Source organism: Bubalus kerabau, chromosome 2, assembly GCF_029407905.1.
Source record: "Bubalus kerabau isolate K-KA32 ecotype Philippines breed swamp buffalo chromosome 2, PCC_UOA_SB_1v2, whole genome shotgun sequence".
Taxonomy (NCBI): domain Eukaryota; kingdom Metazoa; phylum Chordata; class Mammalia; order Artiodactyla; family Bovidae; genus Bubalus; species Bubalus kerabau.
In genome coordinates, this window is record NC_073625.1 from 117,955,354 (window position 1) to 117,975,699 (window position 20,346).

A 20,346-nucleotide genomic window follows, 5' to 3' on the forward strand; every position below is an offset into this window, starting at 1 on the left:
GTCCCTTTGCTGGATGTGCAGGCTGCAAATCCTGACAGGAGGCTCAGAACTGCCACAACAGGAGGAGAACTTCTTTGGTACTATTGTTCTCTAGATTGTGGGTCGGCCACCTAGCAGGTATGGGATTTCATTTTATTGTGTTTGCACCTCTCCCACCATCTTGTTGCAGCTTCTTTGTCTTTGGACATGGATTATCTTTTTTTGGTGGGTTCCAGTGTTCTGTCGAATGTTGTTCAATAGCTAGTTGTAATTTTAGTGCTCTTGCAGGAGGAGATGAGTGCATGTACTTCTACTTAACTATCTTTGATATCAATTTCTCACTTAAATGTTTTCTTCTCTACAATCACCGTCTGTGTTTTTTCAGTCTTCTAACTTTAATGAGGCTTTCAATGGCTAGGTCAAAGATCTCTATTGGTAAATGTCACACTACACTTGAAAATATGTGGCTTATTTTCAAATATCTTTTGATACTGATTTTTAACATAATTCCACAGTGGTAACAGGACAGACTCTGTATGATTTGAGTTTCATTAGACCACAAATTTTTTCTGCACCTGTTTTATGTCCCTGGATATGTTCCAGTGTCTCCTAGTTTATAGTCTATGGGAACCTGAATAGAATTTGTTTCCCACTATAGTGTGAAAACTATATAAACCTTAATAATGTTGAATTGGTTATAGTGCTTTTGAGGTCTACTACATTCTTCTACTTTTCTGTATATTTATTGTTATTAATTTTTGAGAATTTGCTATTGAAACTCCAACTAAAAATCTTAATTTATCTAGTAAAAAAAATAATTGTAATATAATAGTGAAACTATATATAACTTTGTTCTGTATTTACCAAGTCTCCTATAAATGCGTTTCATACTTTCATAATTTAAAAAATAAAAAAGAGGAAAAAAAAGGCAATGCTTACTCTGACCACACAGTGACAAAATGTTAAGAACATTAACTAAGAATTTTTATGTGAGTTACTCACGAGGAACACATGATCCAAATTTGTCAGGAAATTCTGAGATCAGGTCATCATTTATCCTGTCTTTCATAGGTCCCAATATGATCACTGGTCGAGTATAATTAACTATAAAAATAAACTGCATGTTAAAAGGAATAAACACTCAACAAACATCTATGTATTTTTACTAGAAAACAAAAGTATCCTTATGAAGAATTTCCTTTTTTTCTTTCTCTACCAATGATGCTCAACTTGATAGTTTCCAAACATTTATTAAAATCTTAAACTTCAATCTGTTTGAAGTCAAGTTCATAAGTGTTAGTGTCACTCAGCTCTGCACCTGTGACTACATGGACTGTAGCCTGCAGGCTCCTCTGTCCATGGAATTGTCCAGGCAAGAATACTGGAGTGGGTAGCCATTCCCTTCTCCAGGGGATCTTCCTGACCCAGGGATGGAACCCGAGTCTTCTGCATTGCAGACAGATTCTTTACCATCTTAGCCACTAGGGAAGCCCTGTTTGAAGTCATACACTTAGATAAATTTTACCAACTTAAACCCAGCATTTTAGTAGATAATGTTTCTATACATTGTTAACATCATCTCATTACAAATGAGAAAACACAGTACAGTGTTTTACTGATCCTTTCTGAAGCAATAACTGCAAGGAAGCATATCAAAGAAGGGCAAAAAAGAAATGTGGTATAATCAGAGTAGTCATCTAGAATGATGATCTAATAGAAGTATAAACACTGGATTGTCAGGGATCGTGCTGGAAGCAGGGAGACTGGCAGTGAAAATTAGACTTAATATTTGGCAGGAGGGATGAAAGGAGGTTATAAATAAGAAAGACATGGTAAGAATAAATAGGGCCTAGAAACTGACTGGACAAGGGAGATGAAGAGCAGAGAAAGATCAAAGATGATTCCAAGATTTTGAACAAGGGTTATTAGAAGGATAGTGATACTATTGTGAACACGGGAAAGCAGCTGCTTAAGAAATAAAACACCAATATAAAATGACTAGATTTTAATAATCTATGGGTTAAATCATGTTTCATAAAATATACATAGTAAAATTCTATATACAGATACATGTAGTAAGAAAAAACACTAAAATTCTAACAAAATGTTTTTTTAAGGTATACTGTAAAAATGTTTTAAGATATGAATTGAGTTAGATTGATTTTTCAAATTATGTGTTTCTATAAGACTGTAAAATATAAACAGACTTCACAAACCTTCTTGTTGATTCACTGGTTCATAAGATAAGACATATTCTTCTTGACCACCTATTAGAAAGTTAAAATACAGGTAAGAAAATCTATAAAGATAACTATACTAATTTAATTCTTTAATGGAACATATAAAATACTACAATTTTCCTGAGAAAATCAGTGAAGACATAAAAAAGGCACTTTATAAATTAATTATGGCAAGATTTATGGGAAAAATGAAAAATTAGAGTCACAAAGACTGGTATATATAAAAACAAATTATAATTGTGCTATTAATAACTAACTTTCTATTATTCTGTGTTTTACAGATTAAATTTTCACTTGGAATGTCAAGCATAAGCTATTAATTTTTTTACTGAGAATCTAAACTCTTAAATATTTTAAAGTTACTACTTTAACGAGCAGTCCTACATATATGCATATTAGATAAGTTAGTGTTATTAATATGCTGTATTTTTGGTCTTACCAGGTATAACATTTAATATTGCATATACATTTTATAATTACAACTATTCTCTAACCCAAAAATTTTAATGCAAAGGTAAAATTAGTGTTACTATTTCATTGATGAAAAAAATTCATTGATTACTATAATTCATTTGTTCAATTTTTAAAAAAAATAACATTTTGAGTAAAAAAAGTTTTAGATAAAATTAAATTCTTTTTCAGTAAGATGCATCACATTGATAGTAAAGGAGAAATAATATATTTTGCTTTGATCTTAAAAGCACTTTTCACAAGTTAAATTCTCTAAGTTAAAGAATTAGAGCATATGAATATCCTACACAGAAAAGTCTACACATTATACCTCTGCTCAACGAAAATAAAAAGTTGAAAACTTCAGTTCTTAATACACAAACACACATACACACACACATGTAGAAAACAAACTAGGAAGAATTGTAAGATTTAAGTGGTTCAATGAAATCAACCAGTATTTGGAGAATGTATTTAAAGATATTTTCCTTGATGATTATGACTCTATAACAATCTTTTCACTAAATTTGTTTATATTACATGTATGCAGCTATAAATCTTTTAAGTTCTTATACTGGTATAAATATTCTTTCCTGCTTTAAAAGTATATTTTGTTGTTTTAAAATTTATTATATCAGATATATATATATATTTACGAGTTGCTTTTAAAAGCACTGTATGTAAAACATATTTTACATGTTATCAGAAACATGCAATTTGAATTTTCCACACCTAATAATACATGCAAATGGTGAGACAGACAGTATATACTTTCATTACCTCTTTTTAGTCTAGAAAGCTTCACAACTACTCTCTGGTGAGTTCTGATATAAGTTAATAAAACGCTAAAATATGAGAAATCACACTACCACACCAACAAAGAAAATCATTAAATAACTATTATGCATAAAAAATAACAACCAATCAAATGAATGAGGGTTAAAAGTATATATTGTCAACATGAAAAATATTAGACTGATATTAACAGGATGGACCTTTTGAGCAGCCATACTCATCTGTAATCAAGATTACTTTCATATTAGACAGCAGTAAAAAAAAAAAAAAAAAAAGTCAGAAAAGCAATTTTAATTTTGAAGGTGTTATAACTGACAATATTCATGTACTCTTCCCGCCTCCCATGCCCAAATGTGTTTTAAAATTTCACATGCTTATATACATCACTTAATAATATAATACCAAGACTATAACAAATGAACCAAAAAATAAATTAGTATTACTGTTTGAATAATAGTTGAAAATTTTCCCTTTGTCATTTCTTATGTTCACCAAAAGCTGGCAATACATAGTATCTTGACACACATCAGTATTAGTGACACAAAATAAAAAAGGAAATAAACCTAATTATAATTTAGCATTATTGAAAAATATTTTAATGCCCATGTTCAAAACAGAATTACTGAACTAAAATGCAAAACACAAGCTTATCCCTATTTAGCTATTTACTTCTTATAAAAGATACAAATACACATACACATATTGTGTACATGAACAGCAGTTTTGTTAAAATGAGTTTTTGTATTTTATGAAAACTTTGGAAATTAACTTCTGTACATATAGCATGACTTTATCTATAAAGTATTTTACTTGGCTCTCCCTATAACATAGTAAGCACCTAATTTTCAGTTTTCAGAATACATCACTAAGGGAAAAACCCCCACAGGATATATTACTGGAGATAACAAAAGAACAAATAACTTAAAACACTTACGGTAACTACTTTCGCTATCGCTGGCATTAGAAGTTACATGTTCTGAAATTGCAGGACAATGGAAAAAATAAAGAAAACACAGTCATGAGTTTAAAAAAAGCAAATTATCAAAATAAACACAAGGTGACAACAAAATGTTGAGATATAAACCACCGATATCCAAAGAGTTTTTAAAAACATTTCTGATTTTCTTTGAAAAGTTTATTTCAAATAAATGAATATGAACTGGCAAGGAGAAAAATCTGTAAGCAAGGACAATGCTTCATTTTCTGTTCAACAGTTTATGAACAAAATCTTATTATGAATGGCAAGTAGATCCTAAATTAGTCCAACTGTCAACATAAAAACCCCAATGAGAGAATGTCACTGACACCATTTACTTTATGTCATGATGCAGTAATGACTAACAAAGGAGACAAGTTATATTGGAGAAAACAGAGGTCCATTATAAGGAAGTGGTATCTTAAAAAATAAATGGAAAAAAAAAAAAATAACCCCGCTTTTAGCTTAGTTTCTTTCTTGTTCCTGAAGAAATGAAAATCTATGTCTGAGATCATACAGATAAAGTATTCTGGATACCCCAGATTTCCTGATGCTCTAAAAAAGGTCAAATGGAACAGAATTCTAGAAGGTGGGATTGTATTTTAAAGTAGACTAGGATTTCTGAGAAACTGCTTTGGTAAAACTGACAACAGCTGTTTTGCAAAACAAAAAGATGATAAACAAACCCATATGCCTGGCCCCTCCTTTCAAAGTGACCCCATTTCATAACTTGATTGTTCAGTAACACCCAGCACTCTTCTCATGTAAATGTAATCTCTAGTGTAGTCTTAGTAAGTGTTCTCCTTTCAATAAAAAGGAATTTTATCTATAAAAACTAAAATAACAAAAATTTCCATGGAAGAGATGTAAATCTAAATTTCTTATGTCAGGTGAAGGAAACAAAAATTTAAGCATAAGGAAAAAGTTTGGGGAGAAATATATGCTGTACCATACCACCTACACAGTCTCCTAAATTTAGAGAATGGTAAAACTTAGTACAGTTCTTGAAATGCTGTCATTGTGAAAAATAAGTCGTTATTCTAACTTGCAAAGACAAGATACAACTTTCTTAATCATTGCTATGTATATTTTAAATAAAGGAGGAACATTAAAAATTATAAGACTGAAAAATATGTAAACATTTAAAAAATGGTGGTTTTTTAAAGTTTATATTTAAAAATTTATTCTCATGTTATCACACAGATGTCAAAACAATCATTTTAAACTGTTGTATAATATTCTATTGGACTGTTAAATCATGATTTATCTATTTATTTTGCTTTAAACTGTTTTTCATAGACATCAACAATTCATTATTATGAATGTGTTCATTTATATGTTTTTCACCTTTTGTCCTATTTCCTTAAAATTCATTCCCAGAAGTAGGAATGCCACATAGAAAAAAGAAAAAGTTCTTAAATTTATACTAGGATTTCTAATATAGAAAAGAAAGAAATGTTAGTTATTGCATTTGAGCAAGTGGAAGGGGAGAGTAAGTCAAAGTATAGAAGAAACATTAACCATGGGTTGACAATTAGAGAAGTTGGATAAATGAATGCTTGTGGGGTTTATTTTATTATTTCTCTACTACTGAATATACCTGACATGTTATATACATATATACAAAGTTAAAGGTACTACATTCTCTTTTCTGGGGATTTCTCTTACTTATCTTGCATTCTCTAAAATTACCAATAGTTATAAAGCAATCAAATTCAAGTTCTTTCAAGTGTGCTTTAAATAACTCCTCTACAGTAAAATCTTGCTACTTAAAGCATTGCCCTTGGAATAGCATCATCACCATTGGTTGGGAGCTTATTAAACAGGTAAAATGCTCTTTCCCTAATAATACAAATAATCTTTTACAAGGCATTTTATCAAAGAAAATATTCAAATATCCAATAAACATATACAAGGTGTTCAAGTTTATTACTTATCAGGGAAATGAAAATTAAAACCCTAACAGCTGACTATGTGGGAGAGGTGACTGTGGGATGGTATGAGAGAATAGCATTGAAACACGTATATTAATTACCATATGTAAAATAGATGACCAGTGTAAGTTAGATGCATGAAGCAGGCAGGGCACTCAAATCTGGTGCTCTGGCACAACTCAGAGGGATGGAGTGGGGAGGGAAGTGGGAGGTGGATTCAGGATAGGGGGATTATACCTGTACACTCATGGCTACTTCATGTCAATGTATGCCTAAAACCATCACAATACTGTAAAGTAATTGGCCTCCAATTAAAATAGTTAAAAAACAAGCACCACAAAAGGTATCTATCATCCACCAGAATGACCAAAATGAAAAAACTAAAACAAAAGGTATGTCAAGTGTAGTCAAAGATATGTAGCAAATGGAACTCACATACTACTGGAGGTGGGGAGTGGGGTAAATTGATATACTCACTTTGTAAAATTACTTGGCACTATCTACTAAAGCCTATCATATTTATATATCTGTGACTCAACAATTCATTTCCTAGGTATTTTCCCAACAGAAATACATATATTCATACTAAAAGACATTAAAGGAATGTTCAAAGGAACACCATTCAAAATAGCCCTAAATATATATGTTTATTTACAAATCTGAGACAATATATGTAGTTTCATAGTTTACTTTCTTCACTTATATTGTGAGCATTTTCCACAACATTATGCTTTAATATGAGTTTCAATGGTTATAAAATATTATACTGTATAATATGTCATTCCTCATCAACTACTTCCCAGCTGTAAGGCATTTTAGGGGCGTTTCAATTTTGAGGGGCTGTAATTTCTAACCCCATCACTTCATGGCAAATACATGGGGAAACAGTGGAAACAGTGTCAGACTTTATATTTCTGGGCTCCAAAATCACTGCAGATGGTGATTGCAGCCATGAAATTAAAAGACGCTTACTCCTTGGAAGGAAAGCCATGATCAACCTAGATAGCATATTCAAAAGCAGAGACATTACTTTGCCAACAAAAGTCCATCTAGTCAAGGCTATGGTTTTTCCAGTGGTCATGTATGGATGTGAGAGTTGGACTGTGAAGAAAGCTGAGCGCCAAAGAATTGATGCTTTTGAAGTGTGGTGTTGGAGAAGACTCTTGAGAGTCCCTTGGATAGCAAGGAGATCCAACCAGTCCATCCTAAAGGAGATCAGTCCTGGGTGTTCTTTGGAAGGACTGATGCTGAAGCTCAAACTCCAACACTTTGGCTACCTCATGCGAAGAGATGACTCATTGGAAAAGACCCTGATGCTGGGAGGGATTGGGGGCAGGAGGAGAAGGGGACGACAGAGGATGAGATGGCTGGATGGCATCACTGACTTGATGGACATGAGTCTGGGTAAACTCCAGAAGTTGGTGATGGAAAGGGAGGCCTGGCGTGTTGTGATTCATGGGGTCACAAAGAGTCGGACACGACTGAGCGACTGAACTGAATTTCTAAAGATTAATGAAACACCCTGATATATAAACCTATGTCTCCACCTCTGATTACATCCTCAGGGTCAATTCCCTGAAGAGGAATTAGTAGGTCAAAAGATATGCTTTTCCAAAAACGCTATACCAATTTACACTCCTAAAAGTAGTATGTTAAAAGCAGTCATTTCACAGAACCATGTCCATCACTGGATATTCTTTTAAAAGAAAAGTTTGCTAAGCTGATGGGTAAAACATATCATTTTGTTTATTCATTATTAGGGCTGTTAAACATTTTTATGTGTTTATTTAATTGGCTTATTTTCTGAGTACTCTTCTTGTATCATTTGTCCAGTTTTCCAATGAAGAGTTAGCTTCTTACTTGATTTTTCAGAAATCTATGTATTAAAATATTATCCTTTTGACATAAGACAGTATAAATAGTAAACAGTATAAACAGTACAGTAAAACTCTTAAAGTTTTAACTTTTGTTTATAATGTTTGATGATCACAACCATTTCAAATCTCTCTAATCAAGTCCCACCTTTCTAATCAAACATTTTTTTCTTGAGACTATATGTGTTTTCTCTTTGTTTTCCCTAAATACTACACATCATCAGTCTCAAAGAATCCTACTACTCTTAAACTTACTTTTTTTTACTCTCACACATTCTTCACACAAATGAAAGTAAGTCCGGCTTTGGCATCTAAGAGCTCTGTACCATTCTACTTACTTAAGTCTTTAAGACAGAAAAAGACGGGATGTAACAGGAAACCTATGTGCCTAACTGTAGAAGTTTCTGAGGTATTCTACAAAATGGAAAGCTATAAAAATAAACTGCATACAAAACACAGGTACAAATCATGTCTGAAATTGTATGCTATAATTTCATTTCTGAGCACCTTATATAACCACTACTGAACTACACACACTTTTTATTCTCTTCTAAAGAAACAACAGACTGGTTCCAAATAGGAAAAGGAGTACGTCAAGGCTGTATATTGTCACCCTGTTTATTTAACTTCTATGCAGAGTATATCATGAGAAAGGCTGGGCTGGAAGAAGCACAAGCTGGAATCAACATTGCCAGGAGAAATATCAATAACCTCAGATATGCAGATGACACCACCCTTATGGCAGAAAGTGAAGAGGAACTCAAAAGCATCTTGATGAAAGTAAAAGAGGAGAGTGAAAAAGTTGGCTTAAAGCACAACATTCAGAAAACTAAGATCATGGCATCTGGTCCCATCACTTCATGGGAAATAGATGGGGAAACATGGAAACAGTGTCAGACTTTATTTTTTTGGGCTCCAAAATCACTGCAGATGGTGATTGCAGGCATGAAATTAAAAGACGCTTACTCCTTGGAAGGAAAGTTATGACCAACCTAGACAGCATATTCAAAAGCAGAGACATTGCTTTGCCAACAAAGGTCCGTCTAGTCAAGGCTATGGTTTTTCCAGTAGTCATGCATGGATGTGAAAGTTGGACTGTGAAGAAAGCTGAGCGCCGAAGAATTGATGCTTTTGAACTGTGGTGTTGGAGAAGACTCTTGAGAGTCCCTTGGACTGCAAGGAGATCTAACCAGTCCATCCTAAAGGAGATCAGTCTTGGGTGTTTTTCAGAAGGATGATGCTGAAGCTGAAACTCCAGTAGTTTGGCCACCTCATGTGAAGAGTTGACTCATTGGAAAAGACTCTGTTGCTGGGAGGGATTGGGGGCAGGAGGAGAAGGGGACGACAGAGGATGAGATGGCTGGATGGCATCACCGCCTCGATGGATGTGAGTTTGAGTGAACTCAGGGAGTTGGTGATGGACAGGGAGGCCTGGCGAGCTGCAATTCATGGGGTTGCAAAGAGTCGGACACGACTGAGTGACTGAACTGAACCGAACTGAAAGTAATCTTGACCAGTTTTTTTCCTCTTCAATTTTTTCAAAATTGCCTCCTTAAAGCATAAAAGCTACACAGATTTCTATTTCTGGCTCTTTTACAAGCTATGATGATTTAGTTGCATCCTCCCAGATTTCCATCATATTCTAATTAGTTCTGTTAGTCAAAATTAGGTTTTGAAAGACAATTTCTCTTATTGCTTCCTCTACTGTCAGCAGGGTAAATCAATAATTTGATTTTCTTCTTTGTAGAATCATTGAATTCTTGTCTATGAAGAGTATTCTAGGGTATTTTGTTTCTCTCTGTGTTCTTTAATTAAATACCCTATTTTTTCAAAGGTTGTGTGAAATTACATGCAGATGTCCACCTTTCTTGCTATTCAGTGTCATTCCACAGCTCTTCAACAGGTTTATCTGGAATAATTTGTCCTTCTGTTCTCAATCCTTTCAGAGTCCTGTTCCAACAAAGCTTAATGAATACCAACATGAAGTCACACTTATTTTCTTGTATTAAAATTGCATAGAATTTTGCTTAGTTTATTCCTTGTATCCTGAACTTTGTTGTTTGGTTGCTAAGTCGTGTCTGACTCTTTGAGACTCCATGGACTATAGTCCATCAGGTTCCTCTGTCCATTGGATTTCCCAGGCAAAAATACTGGAGTGGGTTGCCATTGCCTTCTCCAGGGGATCTTCTCAACCCAGGGGTTGAACCCACGTCTCTTACACCGGTAGGTGGATTCTTTATACTGCTGAGCCACCAGGGAAGCCTATCCTGAACTTTAAGATGTAGATAACTACCCACCCTTTTTCCCAGTATTTTCTATTGTATAATAATTAGCATCCTGTCAGCTGCTAGTAATGTTTTATGTGATAACCTCCATCTTATCCAGTTTTAGAATTTTACTGATTTTTTTTCTGTCTGCATCAACCTTTTCTAAATAAAATCTTCTTGATGTGATCAAGTTATCAGGTGAATACATTCTTTCAGTTCCTGCGAGATGAAGCATAGAAACCTATCATTCAAGAAATCTTAAGTCATGACCAGAAAATAAATCAATGACATGGGTAATCAGTTATCATTTTTCATTTGTTTCTCTTTCCAAGCCCCACACCTCAATTAAAACGAGAAATGAAAATATGATGTGGTCAAGGTATCTGTCCGCTCAGTCATGTCCGACTCTTTGCGACCCCATGGACTGTAGCCTTCAAGGCTCCTCCGTCCATGGGATTTTCCAGGCAAGAGTACTGGAGTGGGTTGCCATTTCCTTCTCCAGGGGATGTTCCCGATCCAGGGATTGAACCCGGGTCTTCTGCATTGCAACAGACGCTTTACCCTCTGAGCCATCAGGGAAGCGGTCAAGGTATAGTTATCTATTATAAAAAAATCAATATCGGAACCAAATTCTTCATTAGTTCCTTTTTCCATGAGCTTTCCATAGGTCTCTGATGACCCAACAGATAACAGAAATCTGTGGGATCATTTGATGATCCATAGCACTGCATGACCATTCCCAAAATAAATTCTATAGCATTAAAAATCAGTGGAAATTTTTTCCAGTTTCTGAAGATTTTCACTGAGTTTTTCCCAAAGGAAAGAGATTAAAAAAAGGTGCCACTAGTGACAGTAAATTTCTGACTCTTGCCAGATCCCAAAAAGGCAAATGCATAAATAGCAAAGTGTGTGTAACAGAAATAATTACATATAAAGCATACTGCTTTCAATCTAATATAAACCTTTAATTATTAAAAGTTGAAATAAAAGTCAAGTACCTATAGTTAAGCTTAAAAGTCCAATACAAAGTTAGCGTTAATCAAGAAAAAAAATCCATGAAATTTAAAGTTTATTAACTTAGAAGTTAAAAGATATTGGCTAAATCCTTAATGATCAACAAATTATGAAGTTTTCAAAATGCTTAATAATGTAAATGGAAACAACTATTTAGAAAAAAACTTTAGCCTAAAAGATTCTTTCTATGAGTCACTGTCACCTAAAATAACTTAGCAGTATTGGGTAAAATTTCACATTTAATCAATTTGAACACATTCACATTTAAAATTGTTTGTGAAAATGACTTATTTCAGTCATTCATTCCAATATTCATTGAATGACTCCTACATATCAGACTCTATACCAAGCTTTATATGAAGATTAAATCCTAACTAGAAAATTAAACAGGAATAATGTACACACACACACACACACACACAATTCCCCCCAAACAGAGACATCTTGGTTAAAAAAAAAACAAACACAGAATAATATTTCTTATAATTCTTTCCATAACTTACATCTTCCATAAAAAAGATATATAAAATTTTCCTACCATGCAGACTGCTATTTGAACTTGAGTTCTATAATTCTTTTCTAATATTTAAGGTCTACTGTGTTTTATTATTTCACATTATAGCTATGCTTTTCGAACAGAGATTCAAAGTTATTTTAACAAAAAAGGTGGGGTGGAATAAAACAGTAAAGAAGATTATATTCTACCTTCTAATAATGAGGGCAGATAGTACTATGTTAAAAAAACATTAAAAGTCTTTCTTCAAATTTAAAAAATTCCTAGAGAAAGTAATTGCCATAAAAATTACAAAGAGGAAAATATGAGCAGAGAGTTTTTCAAATGATGTGAAAAATGAAAAAAAAATTAAAGGGTATTATAGAAATAAAAATCCCAAGCATATTATTAACATGAAAAATCTAAAAGCAATCTAAATCATACACCTCCTCATGCCAGATAGGCACTACCACGTGTCTCAAAATGTATCTGAAAAAGGTAGGTCTGTAGATGGAGGTAAAAAAGTAACTTGGGAGTATTTTGATCACTTACTCAGGCCTTTTGATCCCATGTCGTCAGGGATCTCCTGTAGAGAGTAGTTCCCAGAGAGCAAGCAATAAAAAGATAATCAAAGAAAATAGTTGTCAGTAATGCATAAAATTGGTGCTACAACAAGAGACAGTTCCAAGACCATTACAGGTGCACGTATCTTACAGAGCTCTTCTGCGTATTTCTGAAAGTTTAATTAAGCTAATGGCTAGATATGCTCTACTAAAAGAATGTAAGTTCTATATGAGAAGCTGATTAGGATAGAGAAGCAAAAATTTTGACTGTTTCTTGCTATTTTAAAAATAAAATTCAGATTGTCTACATATAATGAAGAAGTAGGATAATACAGAATGTTTTGAAAAGATCTATTATCAAAGATTGGCAAAGCTATACCTAGAAATCAATAAGAAGGTTCTGAGGTACTCATGTTTTTGTCTAAAATATTCTTTTGAGATTATGTTGAATGTTTCTTATAAGAACCTTTACATAAAATAATCCTATTTTAAACACAGCTTAAAAATATTTACTTTAAGAATCCCTAAGGGGCCAGAAAAAGTTAAGACTGGTACGCAAATTAATTTATGCTTGTTAAGTTGTCCCTAGTTAAGATAAATAGTAACCTGTTGCAGCTCTTGAAACTGTCTCCATGGTAACAACCAACTGCAGGGCAGTAGGTCCCTCTACATTTATCTTCAGTTGACCACTGGATCCACATACTTACGGTCAGCATCACTTGTTTCCTGCTCACTCTGGTCCTTGTTCTTGTAGAAGGGGAATTTTCGGGAAAAGAGGTTCTTTTTACGCTTGTCATTGAATGACTGCTGAAGAAGAGAAGGAGGGGCAAAACAAAGGGATGTCTACTGTCTGTGTGTACAAAGGCCCAGCCTAGTAGCTCTGTGAAAGCTGACTCTTGTGACCACAGTGTGCAGTTTGTATATGAATTTTGCTTTATACAGTAAATTTCTAATTTACTATTAACTTCTCAAATTCTAACATTTTAACTGAAAGTACTGAAAAATTTAAGTTTATAAATTAAGGAGAATAATCCAGTGATACCTAAAAATAATGAGTAAGTGCTATTTGATTTTAAGAAAAAAAAAGGGAAGAGTAAACCAGATTAGCTACCACTATAGTCCAAACCAAACTCACATCTATTTATATCAATCCATATTCTTTAAGAAGATTTCTAGGTGCTCTACAGCCAAAATTACTTTAGCTATTCAAATATTTTTAATGGTTTACATAATAATCTTCATTTTCCTCTGGCTTTAGCAAATTTTTTCCTTTTCTCTCTCTGTGGCTCCAACAAACTAACAAAAAGCCACTACTAAAAAAGAGAACCAAGAAAACTGAGAAAGTTGCTAGTGTTGAAAATTTAAAACAACCTTTTTTTAAAATGAGAATCAGGATAACTAAATGCTTATGGCATGAATCACGAAATGGGAAGAAAACTAAGATGTGTCCATCAAGCACAGAGTCAAGCAAAAGAATTATCAGTGCTATCTAACCAAGGAAGAAGATTCAACTTTCCTGGCCAATTTAAATGCCATCATAACTGATGTATTAGCCTTTCAGCTCTACCATATTATCTATTTTTAAAGTATATATAAATAAAATGGAACCAGATTCAATCCACTGGCACCATGTCCTAAATAAGGAATAAAAGGTTTGATGCTTGTAATGCCAGAGAGGCAGTTAAAATTCTAATAGTTTATACATAATTGTTATGACAGCCAATTTGATGGTCTCTTATTGCACAGATGTCTGAAACAAGTGTTTTCCCTTCTTGAATGTCCCATTTGTGCATTGAGAGTTTTAAAAGCATGTAGCACAAAGAAAGATGAGGCTAAAGAGGAATAGCTTCTTTTGTAATTTGTCACAGGCACCCATGTCTTGAAGGAAATGGCCTTGTGACACCAGGAATTATTATTATTTTTTGAAGCGGGAACAACATAAAGGATAGAAATTTTGTTTCAATTTTTTTTTAGTTTATCCATGTCATACGATGCTATCAATATTTTGAAGCATATCAACACCAGATGGTGTTTTTTGGGGGTATGCCTATATTTTCAGTGATGGGATATCAGGTGATTAAGGTACTGAAATGGATTAAAGTGACTTTAAGCTCAAATTCTATTACTTGAAAAGATTTATTTTGGTAAGAATATTTATTTTAATAATAAATAATATTTAAAAAAAACTTTTATTTTTATCTTTTTATATCAACAGTTCAAAATTAATAAGTTCATAGTCATTAGTCAAGTGGACTGTTTTGATATTAATCTTAAAATATGAAGGCTCTGATAAAGAAAGTAGAAGTTAAAAACTAAGTTGAGGAAAAAAAAATGTGGAGAAATATAAGCTTCTAGTTTCACAAACTGTCAAGGTGCATTATTTGAATAAAAACCCTTGCCTGAATCCAAATTTTAGAAAACAGAAAGAGAAGAAAACAAGTTTGTGTAGGAAAAAAATTCATGGTAATCTAATTTAGGGAAGGAATTTTTTGTTCACGACAATCACTGATTTCAAATTTAGTAATAATTTTAATGCCATCCAATAAAACTGATACATTTTTAATAAAAGGTTATTTACTCCTCCTACTGCATATATAGTGGTCAGAGTCAGTTTCACAGCAAACAACCAAAAGAAACATGAAGTTTAAAATGTTTTGATTTTTGATATCTTTGCAGTTAGCCAAAATGAGATATCATAAAGATATCATAATATAGGACAGAAAGAAATGCTTGTTAGTCAAGAATGTATTAATTGTATTATATCTAACATCCTGCAGGTGAAGAATTTATTAAAAGTGAAAAATAGCACAAGCAAAGAGGATGAAAATGTGTAGGGAAAACACAAAACTGAAGAAACGTACTACCTCTAGTTTCTTTATATTTTCAATACAAAACAATCTGTTTAGTTACTTATTATTATTCATGCTATACTGCAAGAGAGACAGTGCAATAAATACAAGGATTGATAAAACATTATAAATTTATTAAACATATATCAAATATCTAGATATAAAATTTCCATATGTAGTATTTCAAAATAGCTAAATGAATGTTAAGAATGTTAATGAGAACCTGAAGTGTTTTTAAAAAGTCTGTATTGGAAATAAAGTCCATAACCTACCACATAAGGACAGGAAAAGAAGAGCTTAGAATGGGAAACGGTATTACAGAGAGATGCAGTTCTGTATCAATGGCAAGCGTATTTTTACCCCACTCAGTACCATGCATACTTTGGGTGCTGTGTTAGAACACAGTGACTGTGTATAAAGTTGGTTATAGTCAACAAACAAGACTAAGATTTAAATATGTCGTTAATTCAGTTAACTTCTTACAGTTTGAAAGGAAAGTTACAACATGCAATTCCTTTTTCAATACACTGACAATGTATTTACTAAAATATTTTAAAAGACATTATAAAACAAGCATGAAAATCACTGTATATATTTCAAATCCTGAGCATTTACTTGGGGATATTTTTCTTCAAAGATTTTCTATTTCAAATATTACTTCAGATTATACTATATAATTTTGTATTTTCTGAAAGGTACAAATAAATTTAAAAGAAATTTATTATTCCCAAGATAACTGAATACATTATACAATTTACTGAGATTTAATTTCTTTGATCAAGGACTATATTCCTTTAAAATATTAAAACTTTGAATGCTTAATGATATCAGACATGTACAAAGAGTAGGATTAATTTATTTACAGAGTTAATTTTCCATATTCTTTTTAAACTTGATCAAAAGATGTATAAAACATTTGCTTTAGATGTAAAAATCCCCAAATATAAAACATTGCTATAAACAGTATTTCAACACAGTATGTGTTCAGCTCTTTCCTCAGGCTTATTGCTAGAATATTCCATTGCAGTATTTACACACATACTACAGGATGAAGCCTGTGATATCATCCCTTGACATTCACCAGATTCAAGGACTTTACATGAAAACAAAAATATATCTAAAATATATATATAATAATAATTTTGATATACTTCTTGCCCATTTACAAAGTCCTCCTTTTGACTGTCCCTTTATTTCCTTAAGATAAAAATTCATATTGATTTAAACATTTGAAACATGGATTCTATTATTAAGTAATATTAGAATAAAGGAGGAAAAGAACAAGATAATTTCCACACTTGCAAAACTCCATAAACTTACATTAGGAACTAGTTAATAATTTGGGGGGACCTATTTTCTCAGAAGATGTATTATTAGTTATGGCAATTAATACTGTTGATACAAGTTTCTGAATAACTGTTCATCTGTGTGAAGGCTGAATTCATTTCACTTTTAAAAATAACAACCAAAAGTATGTTAAGAATATACCAAATGACAATTCTGATAATCTGGAAAAGTCTGTGAAATGGGTGCTTTAATAAATTGCTTACTCAAGCAAATCTATTATTGTAAACCACCAATGGCAAGAGCTGTTGTTAATTCTTATGGAGAGGTCCTTCTAACTTTAATAATGTAGCTCAAATAAGAATTATGAAAAAGTCAATAACAGATTTTATATACGCACCCCTTTATCTCCTCTTGCTTTAGAATTGAATTTCACTGTTTTTAATCGGGCTCGTTCTTTCTTCTCAACCCTGGTAAAGCACAGATCATTTTTTAAGTATAATAAACATACTCAAGGCTCTAACTAGAAATCATCAGGATTGCTACTTTATATGGAGCATTTTTATATTTTAAAGCCTTTAAAAGTCATTTGCATCTCACAATTAATAACAACTTCTGAGAAATGAAATATAGGGCTCATTTTATTATGAAATAAAACCACTTATTAAGTACAAGTATGTATACTTATATATACACTCAAATCCATAACTGTACTGAAATTATTATGATTACCACTTCTGAGTTCAGCAATTTTCCAGGTTTTCCATTTGTTCTGGTTTTTGAATATTTAGCTTATGGAACACATATGCTAAAAACTCACTGTCAGAGCGAAAGCAAATGAAGTAAAATGTTAACAACTGAGGAAAGTAGATGAAAGAAATGTGGGTATTCTATATACTATTCTTGTATTTCTTTGTACTTATATTTTCTGCAGCTCTGAAATTTTTAAAAATAAAAAGGAGGGAAATAAAAACATTTAAGCTTAATTCCAATGATATATTTGTATAAACACATAAAGTAACCATTTACAGTACACAAAATATAGTTTTAAAGTATCTTTGGAAGGATATAGAAGAAATGGTAACCTTAGTTAACTTCTCATGGAAGAAGGTGAAATGGGTGGGTGGGGAACAGGGTGCAGAGGGGGCCTGTACAGCTGTTAAAATCTTTTGAATTTTAAACCTTGTTCAAAGTGTTACCTTTGAAACAAGCAAGCAACATATTACAACAATGTATATAGTGTACAATCTACAGCCATGTATGAATATTGCAATCAGTATGAATCTTGAAAAATTTCATACAAATTAAGCTTTATAAATTCTTGATTTCAGCATAGCAATCATATTAGTATATAGCAGAAAAACCTACCAAAAAGCCTATGAATAAAAGCATATCTTTCTTTCTTTTTTTTTTTAATTATCTAACTATAAAGTTTTACCATGGGTACAGAAGAACCCTAGCAGTCACGGATTTAAAATTTTTGTTTTTACTATTCCAGAGCAACCTTGAGGGTCCATGATAGGAATAATTAATTTATAATTTTGCCAAGGCACTTATTCAGGGCACTGAAAAACTAACATTTAGTGAGTGAACATGTACAACTCAAAATGGCTTTGTTTTCTAATCATTATTTTGCTTACTAAATAGTTGAGTGACTTCAACTGTTTGTCAATACTGTTCCCGAAAGAAAGCTAAGAACTGTAGGTTCTTAGCTAAGAACTCCAAGTCCTTGTGCTATTATTAAAGATGATAGCATTCTATGTAAAAAAATACAAGTTTAGAATACACTGAAGGATGAAATGGCACAACTGGCTGTGATTTCATACTGTAATTTATGGCAGGAAAATTATATTTTATATTATTATTCACAAATTTGGGAATTTGTAGAGGTGTCAAGGTATATCTCTTTTATCACTTTTGGCTTCAAATCTAACCTTAGAGAATTTTTATACAAAATGCAAAATATCTCTTTCCACCAAAGTCAGCTGTATTTCTCATTTGTTGCAGACACATGTAAAGCCTTTGCAAGATAAAAGACTTCCAGAAATAAAGACAATTTTTAGGAACTCTGACCTTGATATTTAAGATGTGAGGTTTCTATTGACTCAACAAGGCACAGAGGAAGCATTTCTGCGTTTAAAGGATACTATATTCTATTCTAGGGAAGAAGTTATGCTGAGGGTTGCATTGCTAAAAGAGGAGCTGTCACCAAATAGTTGGATCTTGCTAAAAATATGGATCTAGCCAACAACAATCATAAATTCCAAAACCACAATTATAGAGATCTTGGCAATATTTCAACCTTTGTATTCTTCAAAGTCTATCAACAGATGTACAAATATATATATGGTAGAGAGGTTTATAAACAGGCACATGATTTGGCATAAGTATCAATTTAGAGTCTCAACAAAATAAGTATAAGTCCAGTTTATTAACAAGGAAAGAACAAGTTTATTATATCATAAGCGTGACTTGAAGTGAATTAACTAGCTAAAATAAACATTAATATCTCTCTGACAATTTTCACTGGCAAGGCTATGGTTTTTCCTGTGGTCATGTATGGATGTGAAAGTTGGACTGTGAAGAAAGCTGAGCGCCGAAGAATTGATGCTTTTGAACTGTGGTGTTGGAGAAGACTCTTGAGAGTCCCTTGGACTGCAAGGAGATCCAACCAGTCCATTCTGAAGGAGATCAGCCCTGGGATTTCTTTGGAAGGAATGATGCTAAAGCTGAAACTCCAGTACTTTGGCCACCTCATGCGAAGAGTTGACTCATTGGAAAAGACTCTGATGCTGGGAGGGATTGGGGGCAGGAGGAGCAGGGGACGACAGAGGATGAGATGGCTAGATGGCATCACTGACTCGATGGACGTGAGTCTGAGTGAACTCTGGGAGTTGGTGATGGACAGGAAGGCCTGGCATGCTGCGATTCATGGGGTCGCAAAGAGTCGGACACAACTGAGCAACTGATCTGATCTTAAAACTTTTAAGTTTTAGGCAGTGATTTAGCTGAATCAGATCTCATATATAAGTTCTTTTGGGGAAATTATGAACTGATGTTTTAACACCTTTCCCATAAAAGGAGAGACATCCAATAACATTTCATTGACCTCAGAGAGGGTTGTTGGGATCACCTTTTTCAAAGAAATTCTGTACTTAACCACTTATGCCACTAGATGGTAAGTACGCACCAGTGAGTGAATCACTACAATAACCAGTTAAAACAAAGAGAAAAGACTACTGAATGCACACATGATTCTAAATTAAACAAGAAAAAGAGATGATATCTAAAAGAAATAGCTAAACATTTCTAAAAATCTAAAATATCTAAAAGAAAATTTTAGATATTTCTAAAAATTTTGCACTTAAAATGCTTTCTCTTTTTTAATCTAGAAGAGGCAATTCACATGATCAAAACCCCTGAAAATTTGAGTTTTAACACCACCTACATGGGAAAACTCATAGCTCAGTGAGTAAAGAATCTGCCTGCAAAGCAGGAGACCTGGGTTTGATTCCTGGGTCAGGAAGATCCCCTGGACAGAGGAGCCTGGCAGGCTATAGTCCATGGGGCTGCAAGAGTCAGAATGACTTAGCGACTGAAAGCAAACCACCACATGGGAAAATTATAG

The 20,346-nt window shown here is 33.0% G+C and overlaps 1 protein-coding gene across 12 annotated transcripts in view; it reads right to left on the minus strand.

Moving 5' to 3' along the window:
- DLG1 (discs large MAGUK scaffold protein 1) overlaps positions 1-20,346 on the minus strand; it is a 273,463-nt gene that overhangs the window by 23,024 nt on the left and 230,093 nt on the right. For 5 of the 12 annotated variants that reach the window (XM_055568607.1, XM_055568606.1, XM_055568613.1 and 2 more), the window contains 5 exons: positions 17,119-17,188; positions 13,293-13,392; positions 4,399-4,440; positions 2,196-2,246; positions 982-1,083 (listed from right to left, as the gene is read on the minus strand). In XM_055568607.1, the coding sequence (XP_055424582.1) occupies positions 982-1,083; positions 2,196-2,246; positions 4,399-4,440; positions 13,293-13,392; positions 17,119-17,188 (365 nt within the window). Of the gene's footprint in view, positions 1-981; positions 1,084-2,195; positions 2,247-4,398; positions 4,441-12,574; positions 12,609-13,292; positions 13,393-17,118; positions 17,189-20,346 lie in introns of all 12 variants that reach the window. The other 7 variants (XM_055568616.1, XM_055568615.1, XM_055568610.1 and 4 more) reach the window with 2 other exon arrangements.